The sequence below is a fragment of the Camelina sativa genome, chromosome 19, assembly GCF_030686135.1.
Source record: "Camelina sativa cultivar CO46 ecotype springtype chromosome 19, ASM3068613v1".
Taxonomy (NCBI): domain Eukaryota; kingdom Viridiplantae; phylum Streptophyta; class Magnoliopsida; order Brassicales; family Brassicaceae; genus Camelina; species Camelina sativa.
This window is the reverse complement of record NC_141898.1, coordinates 5,164,492-5,184,906: the sequence shown is the minus strand read 5'-3', so window position 1 is coordinate 5,184,906 and position 20,415 is coordinate 5,164,492. Positions and strand designations below refer to the sequence as shown.

Genomic DNA, 20,415 nt, shown 5'->3' with positions numbered 1-20,415 from the left:
TTTTAAAAACTGATACTAATATATATGATACACTCATGACTCATACAGACACATATCAAAAAAATGTAAATCAGAGTTGGCATTTTATGATTCTTCATTAGAACTTGTGTTCAAATCATGTATCTCTTGTTATGTTTTTAGTCCTCTCTGAACTGTTAAGTAGTTGTTTGCTATGACTATAACAAACTGTTAAGTAGTTGTTTGCTATGATTAAGTAATCGATATATTCCTACCAAAAAAAAAAAAAAAAACTAAAACGTGAAAACAGGATATTTGAAGAATTAAAAGATAGTGCGACACAAAATTGTTCTGTTGTAGTGATAAGTTATCTTGTCACATTTAAAGATGTGAAAATGAAAGAAGAAGAAAAAAACAAGAATATTACATACGAAGTACGGATTGGTGCAGAACTCAGAATGAAATCTCGATCATACATTCATGTTATATTCATGGAATAATGCTTAGATTTGGTGCCAACAAGATGAAAAAAAATAAATGGATGTGTTTTTTTTTACAAACTCTAAAGGTAGAACAAAAAAAAGAATGGACGAGATGACCATTGTTTATGAATAGTTCTTGCACTTAAATCATCTTACACCTTTTTAATAATTAAATCAGTGGTTTTACAGAGATTGACTCGTCAATTGATCAATTTCCGAATCCTTTAGATTAGATAGCAAATGTCTTTTGCCAAAACATTGATATTACTTAGTTTCCGTCTAATTTGATCTAAAACTTTTGGATACATAGATAATATGTATCAGTTTTCAGAAAAAAAATATCAATAAAGAATCAAAATTATATTTGGTGTGGTTATGTTCCTTACTCTATATAAATTTTTTATTTTTGGTTTAAATACTAAATTAATACCAAATATATTTTTTTTTGTCCACAAAAATACAAAGGTTTGAAGCAAAACGTGTTAGGTAGAGAAGCTGAAAACAATGTAAAAAACTAATTTACAAGTTATTTTCCTATATCAGTATCCACTTATCAGCCATATGATTATCATTATCATTATCTTTACTTAATTATATATCAATTATTATTATCTAATCATCATAATACACAATGGGAGCACTTAGTTTGACAATTCTACAATAATATTTATTTTGCTACATAAAGTTGTCTGAATATTTTCTTTGTTTATCAAACAAACACACAACTGCTGTAAAGTTAGAAGCAAAACATTCTCAACCTCTGATTTAGAGAGCTTCTCTGCTGAGGTCTAGTGGGTTCGATCAACTTGGTCCTTTAATTTTAATTTTCTTCTCCATTTCATTTTTTTAATATAATATTTTCTTCACTTTCCTGACTATTACCGTGTGTAGTACACTGGAGCTCGTAAATAAATAAAAAAAAAATTATAAAAAAAAAAATTTCAGTCTTATATTCGTCCTACGTAATATAACATGTACATCTATATTCTACCTAGTTAAATGAACATCCATCAATTAATGAGATCTAAAAAAGTCACCATCACTTTAAAGAAACTGAAAAGAAAAATCAAGCTTAGTCAGCTATGAAAAATATGTCTATTCACAAAACTAAGCTTTTTTTCTCTACCTATAAATATAGCCTAAAACTATCCCACATAAGCACCACACATCCCAAAGGTTTTACGAATATAAGCCAATTTCACTAGCTTTGCTTTAACATTTTCTTTGAGACTCTCAAATGGAGATGGATATGAATGCTCAAGAGACGAAAGCAGGGTTCTTTCAAAGGCTTAAGGATTTCTCTAGCAAGCTCAAAGACGGTGTCACCAAACGCATAAAGAATGTGCAAAAGTTTGGGAAAGATGATCCAAGACGTATCATCCACTCCATGAAAGTAGGGGTTGCTCTCACATTAGTATCTTTGTTGTACTATGTGCGACCACTCTATATCAGCTTTGGGGTTTCGGGTATGTGGGCAATACTAACTGTCGTCGTAGTCTTCGAATTCACTGTTGGTAAGTCTATCAAACCGAATCAGTTACAAAACGTAATATTTGAACATTCTGATAATAACAAAACAACTAACTAAAAACATTTTTTAATAGGTGGAACACTTTCCAAGGGTTTAAACAGAGGTTTTGCAACATTGATAGCAGGAGCGTTAGGGGTTGGTGCCGTACACCTAGCTCGCTACTTTGGACACCAAGGAGAGCCCATAATTCTTGGAATCTTAGTGTTCTCACTAGGCGCAGCTGCAACATTTTCGCGGTTCTTCCCAAGGATTAAACAGAGATATGACTACGGGGCCTTGATATTTATACTCACGTTTAGTATGGTTGCCGTTTCGGGTTACCGTACAGATGAAATATTGGTTATGGCATATCAAAGGCTATTCACTATTCTCATCGGTGGAACGATCTGCATCCTTGTGTCGATCTTCGTTTGTCCTGTATGGGCTGGTGAAGATCTTCACAAGATGATTGCTAACAACATTAAGAAGCTCGCTAATTACTTAGAAGGTGACTTAATGACAAAATAATATCCAACATTTTGCGTTCTTTATTAGTTAATTAATGAATATTTTTATAAATCTATAACTTATGCATGCATACACGCTTATTTTCTAAAAAAGGTTTCGAGGGTGAATATTTTCCACTGTCGGAAAAGATTTCGCAGGAGACAAACTCGTGCGTTCGAGAATACAAGAGCATTCTAACATCAAAAGGCACTGAAGATACTTTGGTATATATATGTAATATTGTGATCTAGATTGGCGTTCTTATATATATATATATATATACTAATTAATTAATTACTGGTTTTCTTTTGCAGGCGAATCTTGCAAGATGGGAGCCAGGGCATGGTCGTTTCAGGTTAAGACACCCATGGAAAAAGTACTTGAAGATTGCAGGACTCGTTCGCCAATGTGCCTTCCATTTCGAAATCCTCAATGGCTACGTTCTTTCTAATTTTAAGGTTCGTGTGAATCACCTAAAACGCCATTTTTAGGGAATATAAATTGTTGTTAATTATATTTATTTGTTATGTGAGTCTGCTTCTATTCCTTTTTAGACTATCAAAAATTGCGTATAAATGTCAACCTCTAAATGACAAAAATGATCCTATACAATTAGTGTTTGCAACAACACATATACTCTTCCATGGAAATTAATTCTCTATATTTTTTTTTTCAACAAGATTTTTTTTTTTTAAATTCTGTCGGTTTTTGTCTTGTTGAATGAAGGAAGTTCATAATTTTTATTTTTTAGATTTTTATGTAATTTATAGTAGTTGATGTTAATAAATTGTACAGTTCAATAGATAGAGATTGTTTAAATTTATTATGTAATTCAACGTTAATTTTTTTTTTTTTTTGTGTGAAAACTCCGTAAAAGTTCAGTTCTTTAAATATATAAACAACGAGAGTATCAATGAATAAATTCATAAAAGAAAAAGAACTAAATGTTATACCCGATAAATTGTTAATAACTTAAGCAGGCACCAGAAGAATTCAAAAGTAAGATTCAAGAGCCAATAGCAACTATGAGCAGAGAAGCTGGTGAAGCACTAAAATCCATAGCCAAATCTATTAAAACAATGAGCAAAGACGACACTGCTTCAGTGAACGCACACATTGACAACTCCAAAAAGGCAATAAAAAGCCTAAGGATTGCACTCAAATCTTCTTATCCGGAGACAGAGAAAGATCTTTTGGAGATCATTCCCGGAGTCACGATGGCATCAATCCTGATCGAGGTCGTGAACTGCGTCGAGAAGATCTCTGAGGCTGTGGAAGAATTCTCTAGCCTTGCACACTTCAAAGAGAATCTGGATCCAAACTTATCAGCGGAGATAGGACAACATCAGTTACTTCACAGGGGAAGTGTAAAGCCGGTTCTAGATGGTGATCATAACGAGGAAGAAGACAATAGCTCTCCTCATGTTCTTATCACTATCCATGATGAACATCCACCAACGACCACCGGGAAGAACAGTTTGGGAGCAGAAAAAAACTAATGTCCTGTAATTATTTTTGTTCATTACCAAACTTTCAAAAAAATACTCTTTGAAGAGAACTTGTTATAACAGTATTTAGTATATAAGAGACATCGATCGGCATTAATATGATTTTCGATTTCAAAACTATATATAAATAGAAATAGAAATTATAGAATCAAATATATAGCTGATTTTCTACTTAACATTAGATGTCATGTGATAGGATACACACATGCTTACTTAAGTTAACTTAAATATATAAAAGCATGACGGCATCGCAATATTAAGCCTTTTAATGAAATGTAGTTTAATTGAAGAATCGATTTTCTTGTTAAACCACACACGACGCAGTAGTGTCTGACTTATAGATTGACCACACATGTATGACATAAAGACTAAAGAATAAAATCATCTTTGGGATCGAAAAGCTCAAACCGAGGAACCTTTGCTTTGTTTGCAATGATATAGTACTGTTAACAACAGTATCTTAATTAGTTTAAGTTATGAACATATATATATATATATACGAATCTGTCTTCAAAAGATCCTGATGAATATACCTGGCCACTTTAAAGAGGAGAAAAAGAGCAACACGTAAGTAGGTCATGATTATGTGACTAGGCAATTCAACTTGGATCCCCTAATCTGATTATGTAGTGCATTGTAAGGCTGAAAATTCTTAAGCATGAAGTTTTACTAGCTTCGTCGACCCATTAGTTGTACTATATATTGTAGACTTTTTAGTATAGGAAAGTAAGTTATAAGTATCATTAAATGAAGTATATGGACTAAGAAATTAAGTATGAAGTATTGTAAAGTTACATGCAAGTATGAACTAAGATATTGAGTATGAACCTGACAATCTATTTCAAACTCAACTACTTAATATTGATTTATTATCTAATTATAACATCAAAAGTAAATTTAGAAACCTTTTGTTGGTGTAACCACCTAAAGAAGATGACTATATCCGGACATATCACCAATTTGAGACAGAAATACCGCATGCTGATAGATTTGGTGTCCAGGCTGAGCTGTTCTATCAAATGTAGACTTGAGGTTGTGGCCTTGGAGCAGCATTGATGATATATTTTTAATGGATTTTTGTTTCTTCACTTCTATAACTTCTTATGTTTTTGCGTTTGTCTTTCCATTCATATTGAAAGTTGATTATTTTGTTACAATAACAATTAACAAGTACCAAAATATTACTGATCGTTTTTTGGGCATAATGGGACATGATGGAGCTTGAGATTTGTAAAATCGTAGTATGTGAGTTGGCACTCCAAAATGCTCAGCGACTATCTCCTACTAACGTAGGTTGGGATCAGGATCATGCTCTGAAGGAAGCAATAGTTTTGAAAAAGTAAACTAAAAAATGACGAAGCAGATTAGGTAAGGAAAAATGGTAAATTTCAAGCCGAACAATTTATAAAGTGTATTTTCCTATCCAAACAATTAAGACAATGTATATGTCAATCTGAATCATTAAACAAATTCAAATAAACTACCAGAACATTAGTATGTCAAAATCAGCATTGACTAAATTAATCATAGTCAACTGTCAAAAATAATGACGTAACATGATGTGGACACTGACGGAACATGATTAGAATGCTGACGAGACATATTAAAATTATGAAAATTACCCTTAACAAAATTAGTACGATCTTCTTAACCAAATAAAATTTTAGATAAAAAATTTTAAAAATATCTTTTAAATCAAAAAAAATATATATATATATATATATATATATATATATTAATCTATTGCATAATTAATTTTAGTGAATATTTTCTAATAACAGTTATTACATTATTGATTTTTGTAACACAAAATATTATTATTTGGATAAATTAATTACAAAAAAAACTTTTCTTAACACACGAAATCAATGATTTATCATCCTATTAATTAATTAATTTCAAAACATTTCTCAATCAAAACACATAGTCAATGATTTTTTTAAGGAATATTTTGGTTTGATTGAGAAATATTTGGTTTAAAATATATTAATTTATTAATTAATCAATAGGATGATCAACTATGTGTTTAAAATTTATTAATTTTATTAAGAGTAATTTTGTTAAGAGTTATTTTATTAATTTTATTAAGAGTAAAATATATTAATCAATAGGATGATCAATATTCCTTATTTGGTTTAAAATATATTAATTTTATTAAGAGTAATTTTGTAATTATAATTTTCATGTCGTTCGTAAGCATGATCGTCCACATTATCCTATTCTTCTTATAAAAAAAAAGAAAAAAAATTATGCTGATTAAAAAATAAAACAATTTTTTTTTCCTGTTCGGTTGTTAACTTGATTTTGATTTTGAGTTGATTATATCCAAGGTGGACTGGACTGATCTCGTTTCTAGTTCTGAATTCCATATCACCAAAATACGAAAATTTGATTTAATTAGTTGTTATAGCTGAGATTGGCTGAGATTGTGCCCCTTGTACTTCACTCAAATTAAGAATGTCATCTTTGAGATTGATTGGAAAAAAAGTTCCCAACTTTTGTAAAGAATAAGGGCTACAAATGATAAGTCCAAACTAGGCTATTATCAATATTAAAGTCAATAATTTCTATAAAGTCAAAAACTCAAACTCTCTCGGAACTAGGAAATTAGGAATGGTCTTTGAACTACTAATATACATGAAGAGTCCAAAGTTAGAATGTTTATCAGAACTTAGCCATGATTTGAATTCAAGATATCTATTTGTATTTCTTTAATACAAAGCTTTAAAGGAGATTGATCCAACCATTAGAATCTCTCAGGCGAAGCGTTCATGTCGACCGTGGTATTATTGCATGATATATGGTCAACAATTAACAATTAAGATGGTGATATTTAGCTAAAATATCAAGGGAGAATTACACCTAGACCCACTTTTGTCAAACTCTCTTGCACCCACACCCACTTTTTGAGTGTAGTGTATTTTTTGAAGTGTTTTGGTTGAGTTTGGATAAAACTGAGACAAGTTTGCCATTGTCCTTCATTTTGAGATACAAAAAATTACTGATGTGGTAAATAATCGTGGCCATTCAATATTTACAAGTAAACTAGATCCAATGGATAGAACTGATTGTCGGAAAAGAAGAGACTTAATATTAAAACAAAAAAAATTATACTCTCTGTTTCTGAGAGAGAAGCGATTCGGGTTTTACAACCCCCAGAAGGAACACATGGCTGCGCAGGTTGGTTTCTGGTGGATTGGTTGTCGAGATTCGAAACTCTGTAGATGGACAAACATTTTGGATTATTCTGACCATGGTTTGGTTGTTGAACTTGTTTTGTTTGTTTGTGCAGGTCGGAAAACCTGGGTTTTGTGTTGTGATATCCGACAATTAGGGCTGCTCTGATGATGGAATTTGGGAACTTAAAGTAGACAACAAACTTCTGACGAGGGTTGTTCCGCTAAAAGCTACAACAAGTTTATGCGAACTAGAAGATGTTGTTATCCAAGAATTTGGATTGGTCCAGAAGAAGGCGAAATTAAGTTATGTAATCCTGACGTATATGGAATTCATGACTAGAGTGAAGACTCCACCGGTTATTGTGACAACGAACGTTGGTCTTGACCAGTACAAGATAATGTTGGGTACAAATCGAGGGTTAAATCTGTTTGCGACTTTTGAAGAGTCTAAGAAACGAGCTAATTCGGAGGAAGATTTGCCGGTACCAGACAGAGAACCTTTAGGCGATGGGTGTGTTAAGCAGACATGTGGATTATCATCTCGTATGAGTAATAGCGGTGTTGGGGAGGATGTTATTGGTGAGGCTTCAACTGCCGGGTCGAAGACATTTGTTGTTGAGTCGAAACCTGTAGATGAGGAATTTATGGCAGGGGTAGCTGAAATTGAAAGGAAATTAGAGGAAGAGAGAAGATATGTTGTTGATGGTTTGATTGAAGATGATTCTGGCGCAGAACAAGATAATACTCATTCTGCTGAAGAGAAAGTCGTGTCTGGAGAAGATAGTTTTGATGAGTGTGTGGAGGAAGATGGAGTAAAATTGAGTGAGATGACAGTAACACCGAAATCATATGATAAAGAGTTTTGGGGAAATTTCATAGGTGATCAGTTTGGGCGAGTGGATGTTGTGGAGGTTATGTGTAGTACAAATTCCTTCTTTGATCATACAATGATTTTGAATGGTGGGGTTCCAGTTAAGGAGGAAGAAAAGGCGAAGCTAATGGGTCAACCGTGGATAGGTAACAGAGGTGGTCAGAGGAGTGGACCCGTTGATGAAGGAAGGGGGTCTGTTTGGACAGAAGATCGTGGACAGAGGAGGATAGAGGACAGGGAGATTATTCTTCGATAGGCCAACTGAATCCAATCCAAGAAGGTTGGACTATCACCGGAGCCTGGAATCTTGTCAAGTAACCCATAGATGTTCCTATATGCAAGCAGTTGAAGGGATAGAGGAAAACCGTGCAAACGGAAGGTCTTCTGTTGCAACAGTGTATTGAATGTATCTAAGGCGTTAGCGACCTTTGATACCTTGTCCTGAAGGCGAGGTCTCTTAGCAACTGGTTTTGATGGGGGGTTGATGTCAGGTCTCATGGTTGATATTGTCTTCAAGAAGGACTCCCTGCCCCAAGGAAAAGCTAGGAAAGAATCAATATCTTGAAGCATGTCAACATACTTCAAGGTTGGTCTATGTGTTTGGCTTGAGGCTATGAGTACACCATCAACAATGAGAAGAAGCGCTAGGCGTAGCTTTCTATCTGGATCATTTATAGCTGGGTCTTCGAAAATCTTGTGGCACATCAGCTAGAGTGGCCTTACGATCATCGCCAATCAACTGATCTCAATAACAGACGTCGTCATAGGCAGAAGCAGGGTCGTAATCGGGATCGTAATCTTCAGGGTATTCGCCACATGGCAAGCCAGTAACACCACCAAACTCGACCAAATAAAACCTCATGGGGTATCCACCAAACACAGTCCACATCTCATATTTCTGTTTGGACAGAAGCTGTCTACAGAGGAGAGCGTGGACTAATTTGCAAGATATAGGACACTCACTAATTTTAAGACTAAAAAGCGAACCCAAACTTGAATTCAAAATCCTCTCCATCTGTTATGTGCCTCGAAGTACCTTGCAAATTGCAGTGAGGATGTCAGGTCTGGAATAGACATTGAGCCTTGCCTCTGGGTAATGGTCGGTTGCGAATAGACGAGTAGGAAGACGCTCATCGACCTCAACACATTCAGGTGAAGGTTGCTCGGTAGCAGAGATGGAAGGAGTATTGCTCGACGACGGTTGGTCTGGGAAATGTTTGAAGAAATGAGTAATGCGGCGATTAGCTTTCATACTCTCCGGTGAAATTGACCAAATTAAAAAGGAGAAGAAGATGGTGGGGGTGATTCCGACAACGGGAATTGCGAGAAGGAGGAGACCGCCGTGATTTTAATACTCTCTGGTGAAATTGACGAACTTCAATCTGAGAAGAAGATGGTGTCTACGATTCCTCTACGCTTTATTCCGGCAACAAGAAGAACTCGAAGGTTGCCGAGGCCGATTTCGTCAACAAAAAGAAGTCGTTACTGTGGGAGAATTAGGGTTTGAGAAAAGGGGAACGAAGAAAGGAGGAGACCAACAAGAGTTTGATTTTTTTTTAACTTTCACCAAAGAGAGAGTGGAAATTTTTTAAAATTAGTGGGTAAAAATTGTGAGATGAAAAAAGAGAGTTAAAAGTGAGTGAAGTGAGTTTGAAAGGGCAAGATATAATTTCATAGGGGTAAAATATAGTAGTAGTAGAAAGTGGGTGTATGTGTTATTAGAGTTTGAGAAAGTGGGTGTGGGTGCAATATTCTCAAAAATGAATATAGTGATCGTGATAAAGATTCAACTATTTTTTTTTTTTTTTTTATGTTTGTATCAATTCTTTTTGCTAATTGTTCTTTAACAAAATCAGTCACAAGCTTTTAACGTGGCGTCCGTTGCTTGTTTCTGCTAAGTCGGCCACTATTTTGGGCCGTTAATGGTACTCTCGTTACGGCCTCCATTTTGAGCCGTTAATACTATGTTTCTTTTTGGCCGATGTCATTGTCCTTGCCCATGCCCCTTCAGGACCCAGATTCTTCGGTTCCAGCATATTCCCAAGTAACATCCGACACAATCGGATAATCTCGTCAACCATTCACAACACGCCATGTCATCAACGAATAAGACTCATGCCACCTCAGTCACACGGGTCAAGGGACTCAAGCTTCACAAAAGCTCCTATCGTCCGACTTGTTTATTTTCCACGTGTTCATCTCTTCCAGAATAATAAACAAAATTAATCTCAGCCGTCAGTTTCTCTTCTTCTTCTTCTTCTTCTTCTTCTTCCCCCAATTCTCTCAACAGATAGAGATTTAAAAAAAAACCTTAAGCATACACTCACGAAATCGTCGTGACGAAACGATAAAACCCTAAACCATGGTTAAGGAGACTCTAATTCCTCCTTCGTCTACGTCAATGGCGACTGGAACATCGACGTCTTCGTCTCTTTCGATGACGTTATCCTCGACGAACGCGTTATCGTTTCTGTCGAAAGGGTGGAGAGAGGTATGGGACTCAGCTGATGCGGATTTGCAGCTGATGCGAGACAGAGCTAACTCCGTTAAGAATCTAGCGTCGAGCTTCGACAGAGAGATCGAGAATTTCCTCAATAACTCGGCGAGGTCTGCGTTTCCCGTCGTATCACCATCGGCGAGTGAAATTGGTATCATGAAGAAGCTTCAACCGAAGATTTCGGAGTTTCGTAGGGTTTACTCGGCTCCGGAGATTAGCCGTAAGGTTATGGAGAGGTGGGGACCAGCTAGGGCGAAGCTTGGGATCGATCTATCGGCGATTAAGAAGGCGATTGTTTCTGAGATGGAATTGGATGAGCGTCAGGGAGTTTTAGAGATGGGTAGGATGAGGAAACGGCGTAATAGGGATAGGGTTAGGTTTACGGAGTTTTTCGCGGAGGCTGAGAGAGAGGGGGAAGCTAGTTTTGGTGATTGGGAACCGATTAGGTCTTTGAAGACTAGGTTGAAAGAGTTTGAGAAACGAAGCTCATCGGAAATTTTGAGTGGGTTCAAGAACAGCGAATTTGTAGCGAATTAGTACTTACATGAGAAACTAAGTCCATTATTTTGTCTTACAGATACGTGCGACCGAATAGTAGAAAGCCTTTGCAAATGCAAGAGCCAACACCTTTGGCACCTGCCATCTGCCCTAGCATCCGATTTAATTGAAAATGATAACCATGGAGTTGATTTGGATACGAGGATTGCCAGTGTTCTTCAGAGCACAGGACATCATTATGATGGTGGGTTTTGGACTGATTTTTTGAAGCCTGAAACATCAGAAAACAAAAGGCATGTGGCCATTGTTACAACGGCAAGTCTTCCGTGGATGACCGGAACAGCTGTAAATCCCCTATTCAGAGCGGCATATTTAGCAAAATCTGCAAAACAGAGTGTTACGCTCGTGGTTCCTTGGCTCTGCGAATCTGATCAAGAACTAGTCTATCCAAACAATCTTACCTTCAGTTCACCTGAAGAACAAGAGAGTTACATACGTAAATGGTTGGAGGAAAGGATTGGTTTCAAGGCTGATTTTAAAATCTCCTTTTACCCAGGAAAGGTATGTTGATCATTTTGGATTCTATACTTTGTTTCTATGACTGCCAATATGCTTTTCAATTATATCTTGAGAGTAACTGAGCTTTCTGGTTTCTTGTAGTTCTCAAAAGATAGGCGGAGCATCTTTCCTGCTGGTGACACTTCTCAATTTATACCGTCAAAAGATGCTGACATTGCTATACTTGAAGAACCTGAACATCTCAACTGGTATTACCATGGCAAACGTTGGACCGATAAATTCAACCATGTTGTTGGAATTGTCCACACAAACTACTTAGAGTACATCAAGAGGGAGAAGAATGGAGCTCTTCAAGCATTTTTCGTGAATCATGTAAACAACTGGGTCACACGAGCGTACTGCGACAAGGTGAATCATCTACTATCTCTCTTTGAACCTGTTTACTGTTGCTTGAACCCTCTTTAAAAATAGTACACAAGCTAATACATATTTTTTTCCACTCCTGAAAGGTTCTTCGCCTCTCTGCGGCAACACAAGATTTACCGAAGTCTGTTGTATGCAATGTCCATGGTGTAAATCCCAAGTTCCTTATGATTGGGGAGAAAGTTGCTGAAGAGAGATCCCGTGGAGAAAAAGCCTTCTCAAAGGGTGCATATTTCTTAGGCAAAATGGTGTGGGCTAAAGGATACCGAGAACTAATAGATCTGATGGCTAAGCACAAGAGCGAACTTGGGAGCTTCAATCTAGATGTCTATGGGAACGGTGAAGATTCAGTGGAGGTCCACCGTGCAGCAAAGAAACACGACTTGAATCTCAATTTCCTCAAAGGGAGGGACCACGCAGATGATTCTCTTCACAAGTAAGCTCTGAAAAAATGCGGGTGCTTTTGAAATTTTTTTAATGTTTCTCTCTCTGATTGTTTTCCCCTCTCGTCTTAATGAAGGTACAAAGTGTTCATAAACCCTAGCATCAGCGATGTTCTATGCACAGCAACTGCAGAAGCACTAGCCATGGGGAAGTTTGTAGTCTGTGCAGATCATCCTTCAAACGAGTTCTTCAGATCATTCCCGAACTGCTTAACTTACAAAACTTCGGAAGACTTTGTGTCCAAAGTGAAAGAAGCAATGACGAAAGAGCCCTTACCTCTCACTCCAGAGCAAATGTACAATCTCTCTTGGGAAGCAGCAACACAGAGGTTCATGGAGTATTCAGATCTAGATAAGATCTTAAATGATGGAGATGGAGGACGGAGGATGCAAAAATCAAGATCTGTTCCAAGCTTTAACGAGATGGTCGATGGAGGATTGGCATTCACACACTATGTTCTAACAGGGAACGATTTCTTGAGACTATGCACTGGAGCAACACCAAGCACAAAAGACTATGATAAGCAACATTGCAAGGATCTGAATCTTGTTCCACCTCACGCTCATAAACCAATCTACGGCTGGTAGATTATTTCCCCCACAGGCAGTTATTGCTTTTGAGTTGTTAAGCAGCCACTACGTTCATTGTTTCCCTTATTATTATTGCTACTTTCTATAGTTGTTGAAAGGTTGTTAATAGAAAGGGTAGATAACTAGGTATGTCTTTTTGTAGAATACGAAGCGTATTTGATGATATATATTAAAAAAATAACTACAGTTTATATTAGCAAAAAAATGTGAACTCTGAAGACCGTTTTGTGATCTTTGTCGTGATTTTGGTACTGTTTTGAATTATCTTGATATATACACATGTTCTTTCGTTTCACAGATCCAAGCTATTTCCCATTTCTTACTCCAAAGATGTAATCATGTAAAGAACCCTATTAACACAAAAAAACAAACCAATAGAGAAATTAGTGCCCCTCGATTAATACTTTCTCCCCGGAATAACACAATTTTAGAGTAATTGTTAAAATTAATCAACGTAGCGACAAGGAAAATGATGGGAAAAGTGGTGGTGGTTTCTGCTTTGGCAACTAGTGTTAGGTCACTTACGTCGTCTTTTCTACGTGGGAGAGAATACGTGGATAAATTGAACTTTCTTTCAATCTCTATCAATTATTATTCCTACACATGTAAAGACGATATATGATCACCAAAGTTTAGACTGAAGTATAATTTCTTATCACAAATGGACTAATAATTGTTATTGAAAATTCATTTACCCATGTGATATATAAGCTCCAACCATCTGAACTTCTTTTGGTATCATGATTTTTTTTTTACATTTTGCACCAAATAACATTGAGGTATGGAACAAAACCGAGTTCCATGATCATGGAAAAAAACAAATTTAAACAGATTCACAAACACAAACTTACTATTCGAAACAAGCAAGCTCATATGTAGTTTTGATATCACATAAGAGAATCTAACTATAACAGAAATATAATTGTTTTTTGTTTTTAAGGTTTTAAGTGTCCCTCTTTCAAATCGGGAAGCTTAAAGTGAAATCAACTAGCTGAATTTGCTTATTATGGTTGGTTGGGATCCGATGAAAACTTGCACCGACCACATCAAACCATGAATTCATAATTTTCAACATTACTATAAATGTAGAAAAATATATATTCAATTATAAATAGTCCAAAATGACTGTTAACATTTAATATATCACAAATTCACAATATAAATTTACATGTTACAAGGTTTGTATGTTTTCAAATATTTTGTAATGTTTTCGAAAAGGAAAAAAAAATACCGTTATTAGAACGTAGGGAGAATTATTATTTATGGTTTTAATATAAGAGTAGTACCTTTATTTCCCTATTACATTCCTATATATCCTACATACAATTAGACCATTCTTTAGAGCACTTCATTATAACAAAAAAAAAAATTAAAAATATCTCTTAACAACTTCTCCACTTTTCTTCCCACCACCACCCACCGTCGGAGAAAAAAATAAACCCACCATAATGACCTCCAAAGACTGTGGTTCCCACAGCCACTCTCGCCGGAAACTAATCCGGCGAATAATATGGTCTATAATCTTCTTCATTTTCATAATCTTCCTCACGATCCTCCTCGTTTGGGCAATTCTCCAACCTTCAAAGCCACGTTTTCTCCTCCAAGACGCCACCGTCTACGCCTTCAACGTATCCGGCAACCCACCAAACCTCCTCACCTCCAACTTCCAAATCACTCTCTCTTCCCGGAACCCTAACGACAAGATCGGTATCTACTACGATCGTCTTGACGTCTACGCTACGTACCGGAGCCAACAGATCACTTTCCGAACATCGATCCCTTCCACGTATCAAGGACACAAAGAAGTCAACATCTGGTCGCCGTTTGTCTACGGAACCTCCGTTCCCGTCGCTCCTTTTAACGGCCTTGGTCTTGACCAAGATCAAGATAACGGTTCCGTTATGTTGATCATTCGTGCTGACGGTAGAGTGAGGTGGAAGGTTGGTACTTTTATTACTGGCAAGTATCATCTTTATGTGAAGTGTCCAGCGTATATAGACTTCGGTAACAAAGCTGCCGGAGTTATTGTCGGAAACAACGCCGTTAAGTATACGTTTACCTCTAGTTGTAGTGTTAGTGTCTGAAACGGCGACGGAGAAAAAAAATAAGGTAATCAACATCTACGTTAAATAATTTGTCTTTCCTTAATTACCACTCGTGATGTGAATTTTACATTTTGCTTATACGAATAGCAAATATTTACACATTCGTGATGTTGTTTGCTGTAACGAGTTTTAAGAATTTCAATATTGATCGGATAGTACTTTTATTATAGTTGAATGTTAAATTCTATTTTAGTGAATTTGTTTAAAGTATATTTTTACTGATTTTGATGCATATTCTTCTGATCCTGTCAAATCTACGTTTGTTTGTAAACTTTTGATATGATTCTTTTTTGTGTAATGGTAAAGTTGGACGGCGATGGAGATTAAATTTTAGTTGAATAGATTAGACTCGTTAATGTTTTGTGGACGTTGTGTGATAGTGTCATTGTCCATTTGTCTCCATCTTTTTTCTAAAATTAAATAGAAATCCATTTTTCATATAAAGACTTTTATATATTTGTACAATATCCCACAAACAATAAATTTATGTGGATTGGATTTATTTTAGTCATATTTAATTATTTATGGATTGTTTATAGTTTCTTTTCATCTATTGGTGTCTGGCTTAAAATATGGTTTTCTTGCACATTACAAAAGCCCATTCCCCTAAAGTTTTGCTACATTCAAATAAAGTTAACACGTAACGTTACTTAGGGGTTACACCGTGAATATTCTTGGATCTTGAAATGGAAATATATGAGAATCCGGTATTCACTGTTACAAGTACACTTGCAAGAATTCAGCTAATAGTGCCTAGTTTTATTATATTTTGCATTTTTATACTAAATGTAATTAGTAGCTATACTTGGCTCTAATGACTCTAGAGATTATGTGACGCAGGAGAGAAGACTTATCTCTTGTTAATTTGCATTTTCATACATTCTGATCTCAAACATGGTCCCTTAAATTGACAAATGAAAGAAGAATATGGTCCTTTAAAACTTAGTATTATTGAAGTGTTGAGAGAAATAATAATATAAGAACGGTTGACGGAAAAAGTCAGTCACCAATATTACGTTGGATTTCAATCACATGATAGACACGCAACGTTCTATATCTCAAATAAAGTTATAAGAAACCTAACCCTTGGATTTTCTTTGATAAAACAAAAAATAAAGTGGTTACGAACGTGCTATATGGGCTGTTACACACCGGCACTATAGAACGTCCGAGTAAGACTCTGCCAAACTCATAGTATAATTTCCTAGAAAGTGGCCTTATTCTACCTAACTTCAAAATAATTTACAACATCGGAAATTTTTGGATTACTACTTGATCAATTGTGTGCATATTTAGAATTAAGCAATATTTGATTAAATGGAACTTTCTCCAAATACTTTCGATCAGTTGTATTTTCTTGATACAGTTTTTATATCAAAACAACTAAAACTAAATGAAGGTATTGGTTTAGGATTTAGAAAATTTTTTAATGACTTTATGTTTTTGCTGATTGTTAGAATTATAGAAAATTGAAAGTTAAAAATGAAAGATTCTAAGAGATTGTTTAGGAAGTTTTTTAAAATCTTGATGATTTGTTTTTTCTAATCTTGTAAAATCTTTCTATTTGATGAAAGAGTTTTCATGACTTTTGTTATGAAGGAAATGACATAAAATCCTAAACCAATAACATAAAATTTGAATTCATTAACAATCCAAGATTCTTTTGTTTTACTTGAATAACATAAAATTTTTAATGACTTTATAAAACTCTTAATCCAATAACACTAGATTTATCAAGATTTTAGATAACTTTTTACAAATCCACAACCAATAACACCAAATTTTTAAAGAGTTTTTAAAAGTCTTGATTGAATAACAATGTATTTTACCTAACTTTTAAAGTCATTAAAATTCTTTCTAAATCCTAAACCAATACCTCCTCGTAAGTACTTTAAAAATGTGAATAAAAATGATGATCACGTCTTAGTTCAAAAAAAAAAAAAAAAAAAATGATGATCACGTCTACCTTAGACAATTGAGTTTGTGCATTCATGACTATTGGGCTTAAGCCTATTATGTTGGGCCCTAATTATTATTCGTTAGGGTCTGTTATAATCTTAGAAGAGTCTTCGGCTGTGTAAACCAAACATCATAGAAATTAGAACGACAAGGCTTCTACAATTTGGGATATCATATTTACTTAAATCACATTTTAAGTGCGAATTGAGAATTGAGAAACAAAATCTTAAAGAAAAAGCCTGCTTACTTAAGACCTTGAGTCATTGCATGAAAGAACTACATCAAATAAAAAGGGGCCTCATATTGAAAATTTTCAATAGTCTATTAAAAAGTGGCCAGCTAGTTTTAAAAATTAGTTAAGCTTTAAAGATTTGAATTGCTTCTCGATTGCTGAAAAAGCTCCTGACCACATTCAAAACCCTATCAAACCATGCAACAGATTGTAACGGCACTTTTTTTCCTTTACAAAAAACTAAACCATTGGTTAAGAAATAACCCAGTCTTAGACTTGTAATCAATAACAAAATAAAAAATTAGCAAATATGGTCACAAATTAAAACTTTCCTAATAATGGACAAAAAATATACTTATAAAATACACACAAGAAGGGAAATTGCGTCGTTTTAAATTCGTTTCCTAAATTTTTTTTTAAAAACGCGTTACATTAATTAAAAATCTTTGATTTGAATTAAATCACACAATTATCTATTTTCTATATATATATATATATATATATATTAACCTCTTCATCTTCATCTACATCTACACTAAACCGAACCAGTCGTATTCTGAAATCTCTGTTTTCAATTTAATTTATCTCTCTCTCTCTGGCAAATCGTCGAACACTTATGGGGTCCAAACAACCATACCTAAACGGCGCGTACTACGGCCCATCGATTCCTCCTCCTCCGCCGCCCAAATCTCACCGCAGGTCATACGACTCGCCAGGAATCGGATGCTGTTGCTTCAGCTGCATCGGAAACTGCATCGGAAGCTGTCTACGCTGCTGCGGTTGCTGTATCCTAAGCCTGATCTGCAACATCCTCATAGCTGTAAGCGTAATCCTCGGACTCACCGCTTTTATCCTCTGGCTCATCTTCCGTCCAAACGCCGTCAAATTCTACGTCTCCGACGCTAACCTGAACCAATTCAGCCTCGATCCAAACAACAATCTACATTACAGTCTCGATCTCAATTTCACAATCCGTAACCCTAACCAACGAGTCGGGGTCTATTACGATGAGATCTCGATTAGTGGATATTACGGAGACCAGAGGTTTGGATCTGTGAACGCGTCGTCGTTTTATCAAGGGCATAAGAACACGACGGTGGTCGTAGCGAAAATGGAAGGGCAGAATCTGGTGGTGCTCGGCGACGGAGCGAGGTCGGATCTGAAGGAAGATGAGAGATCTGGGATTTATCGGATCGGTGCTAAGTTGAGGCTAAGTGTTAGGTTTAAGTTTTGGTTTGTTAAATCGTGGAAGCTTAAACCGAAGATTAAGTGTGATGATCTTAAGATACCTCTTCTTAATGGTTCCTCTAATTCGACCGGAGGGTTTAAGTTTCAGCCAGTGGAGTGTGGCTTTGACTTATCCTAGTCAACTCTCCTAGTTTTATGATTTCTTTATTTGCATTAGAAGAATATTATTATGTTTTCTTTGATTAGTTCATATGGATAATGAATTTTATGTGGTAGTCTTGGAGTTATTTTGTGTTCTTAGTTCCTTGCTCATTTTTTTTCTTTACGAAAAGCGAATCTAAAATGCACTAGCTTTTTAATCAATTTACAAGTTAGAACAATTGGCTAAGCTTATTAGAGTGAACGCTGGATAGAATTATGATTTCTAAATGGGATAACCAACAAATTGCGTTTTGTGTGTATCGCACTAAAAGCCAATCCAAACGGTGCTTAAAACACTTTTACTTTCTTATGCCCTTTTTCTTTGGCTTTGGAAACGTTTTGTAGAAAAGCCAAAGTTGAGAAAAGAAAAGTTAGTATTATTACCATCACATCGTTTGTTGTCAAGAAATAGATTAGTTTAACTAAAAAAGCAGGTTTGCTAATTCGATTATACTTCATTTCATTTGTAGAAATTAATCTATATATTGCAATTGTGTAGATATACTATCTTCTTCTTTTTTTTGTTCTGTTCTTGTGGTTTAGATCTGGTTGATCATTCATATATATTACTGAGAATGCAAAGTCAAACTCTAGTTTCATCTTCGGGGTCGACTGTTTCACTTTCGGTAAAAGTTTGATTTTCTCTAAAAGGTTCATTGTTTTTTTGACTTGTCATGAGTTCCCAAAGGACTCATCATGTTCTTTCCTTCTCCGTTTGAGTTCACATTCATTGATATTATATATGGTAACATGTTTTCAATTTTCTCATTGCACCAATTCGCATTGTGTTTTATTTTTTCCGTGGTATATTATATATGGTCTCTAAAATCAACTATGTATACAAGACACAAAAATAGCCTAAAACTTTTGGTAATTAGATTCACATAAAACTAAACGGAAAACTCAAGGGAGATCGAGTTCCCAAAACAATTTGGTTCATTTAGGTATCCAAAACCGAAGTTTCAATGAACCTTTATATTATTAAAATTACAATATATCTCCTACTACAGAGTTTAGTTTTTCTAGTTATGGCAATCGACCGGTTTACATAATTAAACCGATACTCAACCGAAAAGATTCCATCATCTTTGCTAAAGTCAACGGTTCAACGCCTCTGTTTTTGAGTATACTATAAATATGTGTGTTTGTCATTAAAACAAAGACTCAAAAAAAAGAAAAAAAAGAATGGCTTCCTCGATTTTCAAGTTGCTGCTACTGCAGCTTACGCTTGTGTTGTTGATTCAACATGCTGAATCTGGTTCTATCATCATATCTGTTCCCTTCGAGCTCGAAACAAGGATTTGTTTCTCTCCATCATCATCCTCATTTCTGTGAATAATTGCTGTGAAGTCGCAGCTATTCATCAACAGATCAACTCCTATGCAAAGGCTCTGGAGGTACACTTCCTGGTTGGCGTGGATGTTTTGTTTTCTCTAAGGTATTCTTTGTTATGAAGCATTATAGAGAAGACAGATTTTATGTTCGCTTGTTGTGTATAATAGGACTAGCTAGGAGTGTTTTGCCTAAGGAGGTCTATGGCGGGGATCTAAAATTGGTTGGTTCACATTTGATACACAAAAAAATCTAAATTCGCACTGGTTGTGGTGGCACTAGAGTTTATTCCACGGCAGGTATGTGACAATGCTGGATTTGATGTAACTGATGATGGTTTAATTCTTAAATAAACTAAGACAAAAACACGCCATGCAAAGCGGTGAGCCTTCTCTCGCTGTCACAAGTTTGA

At 35.4% G+C, this 20,415-nt stretch overlaps 3 protein-coding genes and 3 pseudogenes across 4 annotated transcripts; 5 read left to right on the top strand and 1 right to left on the bottom strand.

The window, feature by feature from the left end:
• Positions 1–1,597: 1,597 nt before the first annotated feature.
• Positions 1,598–4,083, top strand: LOC104764924 (aluminum-activated malate transporter 8-like). Its single transcript, XM_010488534.3, has 5 exons — positions 1,598–1,954; positions 2,045–2,458; positions 2,572–2,681; positions 2,772–2,915; positions 3,438–4,083. The coding sequence occupies exons 1-5, from the start codon at positions 1,678–1,680 to the stop codon at positions 3,954–3,956; spliced, it is 1,464 nt and encodes a 487-aa protein (XP_010486836.2). The 5' UTR covers positions 1,598–1,677; the 3' UTR covers positions 3,957–4,083.
• A 4,056-nt stretch (positions 4,084–8,139) lies between these two features.
• On the bottom strand, positions 8,140–9,267 carry LOC147920209 (uncharacterized; annotated as a pseudogene).
• Positions 9,268–10,245: 978 nt separating this feature from the next.
• On the top strand, positions 10,246–12,392 carry LOC109124446 (digalactosyldiacylglycerol synthase 1, chloroplastic). The gene is given in 3 exon segments (XM_087502740.1): positions 10,246–11,571; positions 11,671–11,937; positions 12,039–12,392. Coding segments are annotated over 3 exon segments (1,815 nt in total). The 5' UTR covers positions 10,246–10,377.
• A 147-nt stretch (positions 12,393–12,539) lies between these two features.
• On the top strand, positions 12,540–12,983 carry LOC147920208 (digalactosyldiacylglycerol synthase 1, chloroplastic pseudogene; annotated as a pseudogene).
• A 1,328-nt stretch (positions 12,984–14,311) lies between these two features.
• LOC104764922 (NDR1/HIN1-like protein 1) lies at positions 14,312–15,288 on the top strand. The gene has a single exon (XM_010488532.3). It carries the CDS (start codon positions 14,435–14,437, stop codon positions 15,068–15,070), a length of 636 nt encoding a protein of 211 aa, XP_010486834.2. The 5' UTR covers positions 14,312–14,434; the 3' UTR covers positions 15,071–15,288.
• On the top strand, positions 14,327–18,757 carry LOC104764921 (NDR1/HIN1-like protein 2 pseudogene; annotated as a pseudogene). The gene is made up of 2 exons (XR_015591433.1): positions 14,327–16,490; positions 17,019–18,757. The product of XR_015591433.1 is annotated as an NDR1/HIN1-like protein 2 pseudogene (transcript).
• The last annotated feature ends 1,658 nt before the right edge of the window (positions 18,758–20,415 follow it).

What these genes read in the sequence shown, in the direction of transcription:
- LOC104764924 (XM_010488534.3), top strand. Translation starts at nt 1,678, where the DNA reads ATGGAGATGGATATGAATGCTCAAGAGACGAAAGCAGGGTTCTTTCAA. An exon ending in AGTCTTCGAATTCACTGTTG is followed by an intron (nt 1,955 to 2,044) that starts GTAAGTCTATCA and finishes ATTTTTTAATAG; the next exon opens with GTGGAACACTTTCCAAGGGT. An exon ending in ACGTTCTTTCTAATTTTAAG is followed by an intron (nt 2,916 to 3,437) that starts GTTCGTGTGAAT and finishes TAACTTAAGCAG; the next exon opens with GCACCAGAAGAATTCAAAAG.
- LOC104764922 (XM_010488532.3), top strand. Translation starts at nt 14,435, where the DNA reads ATGACCTCCAAAGACTGTGGTTCCCACAGCCACTCTCGCCGGAAACTA.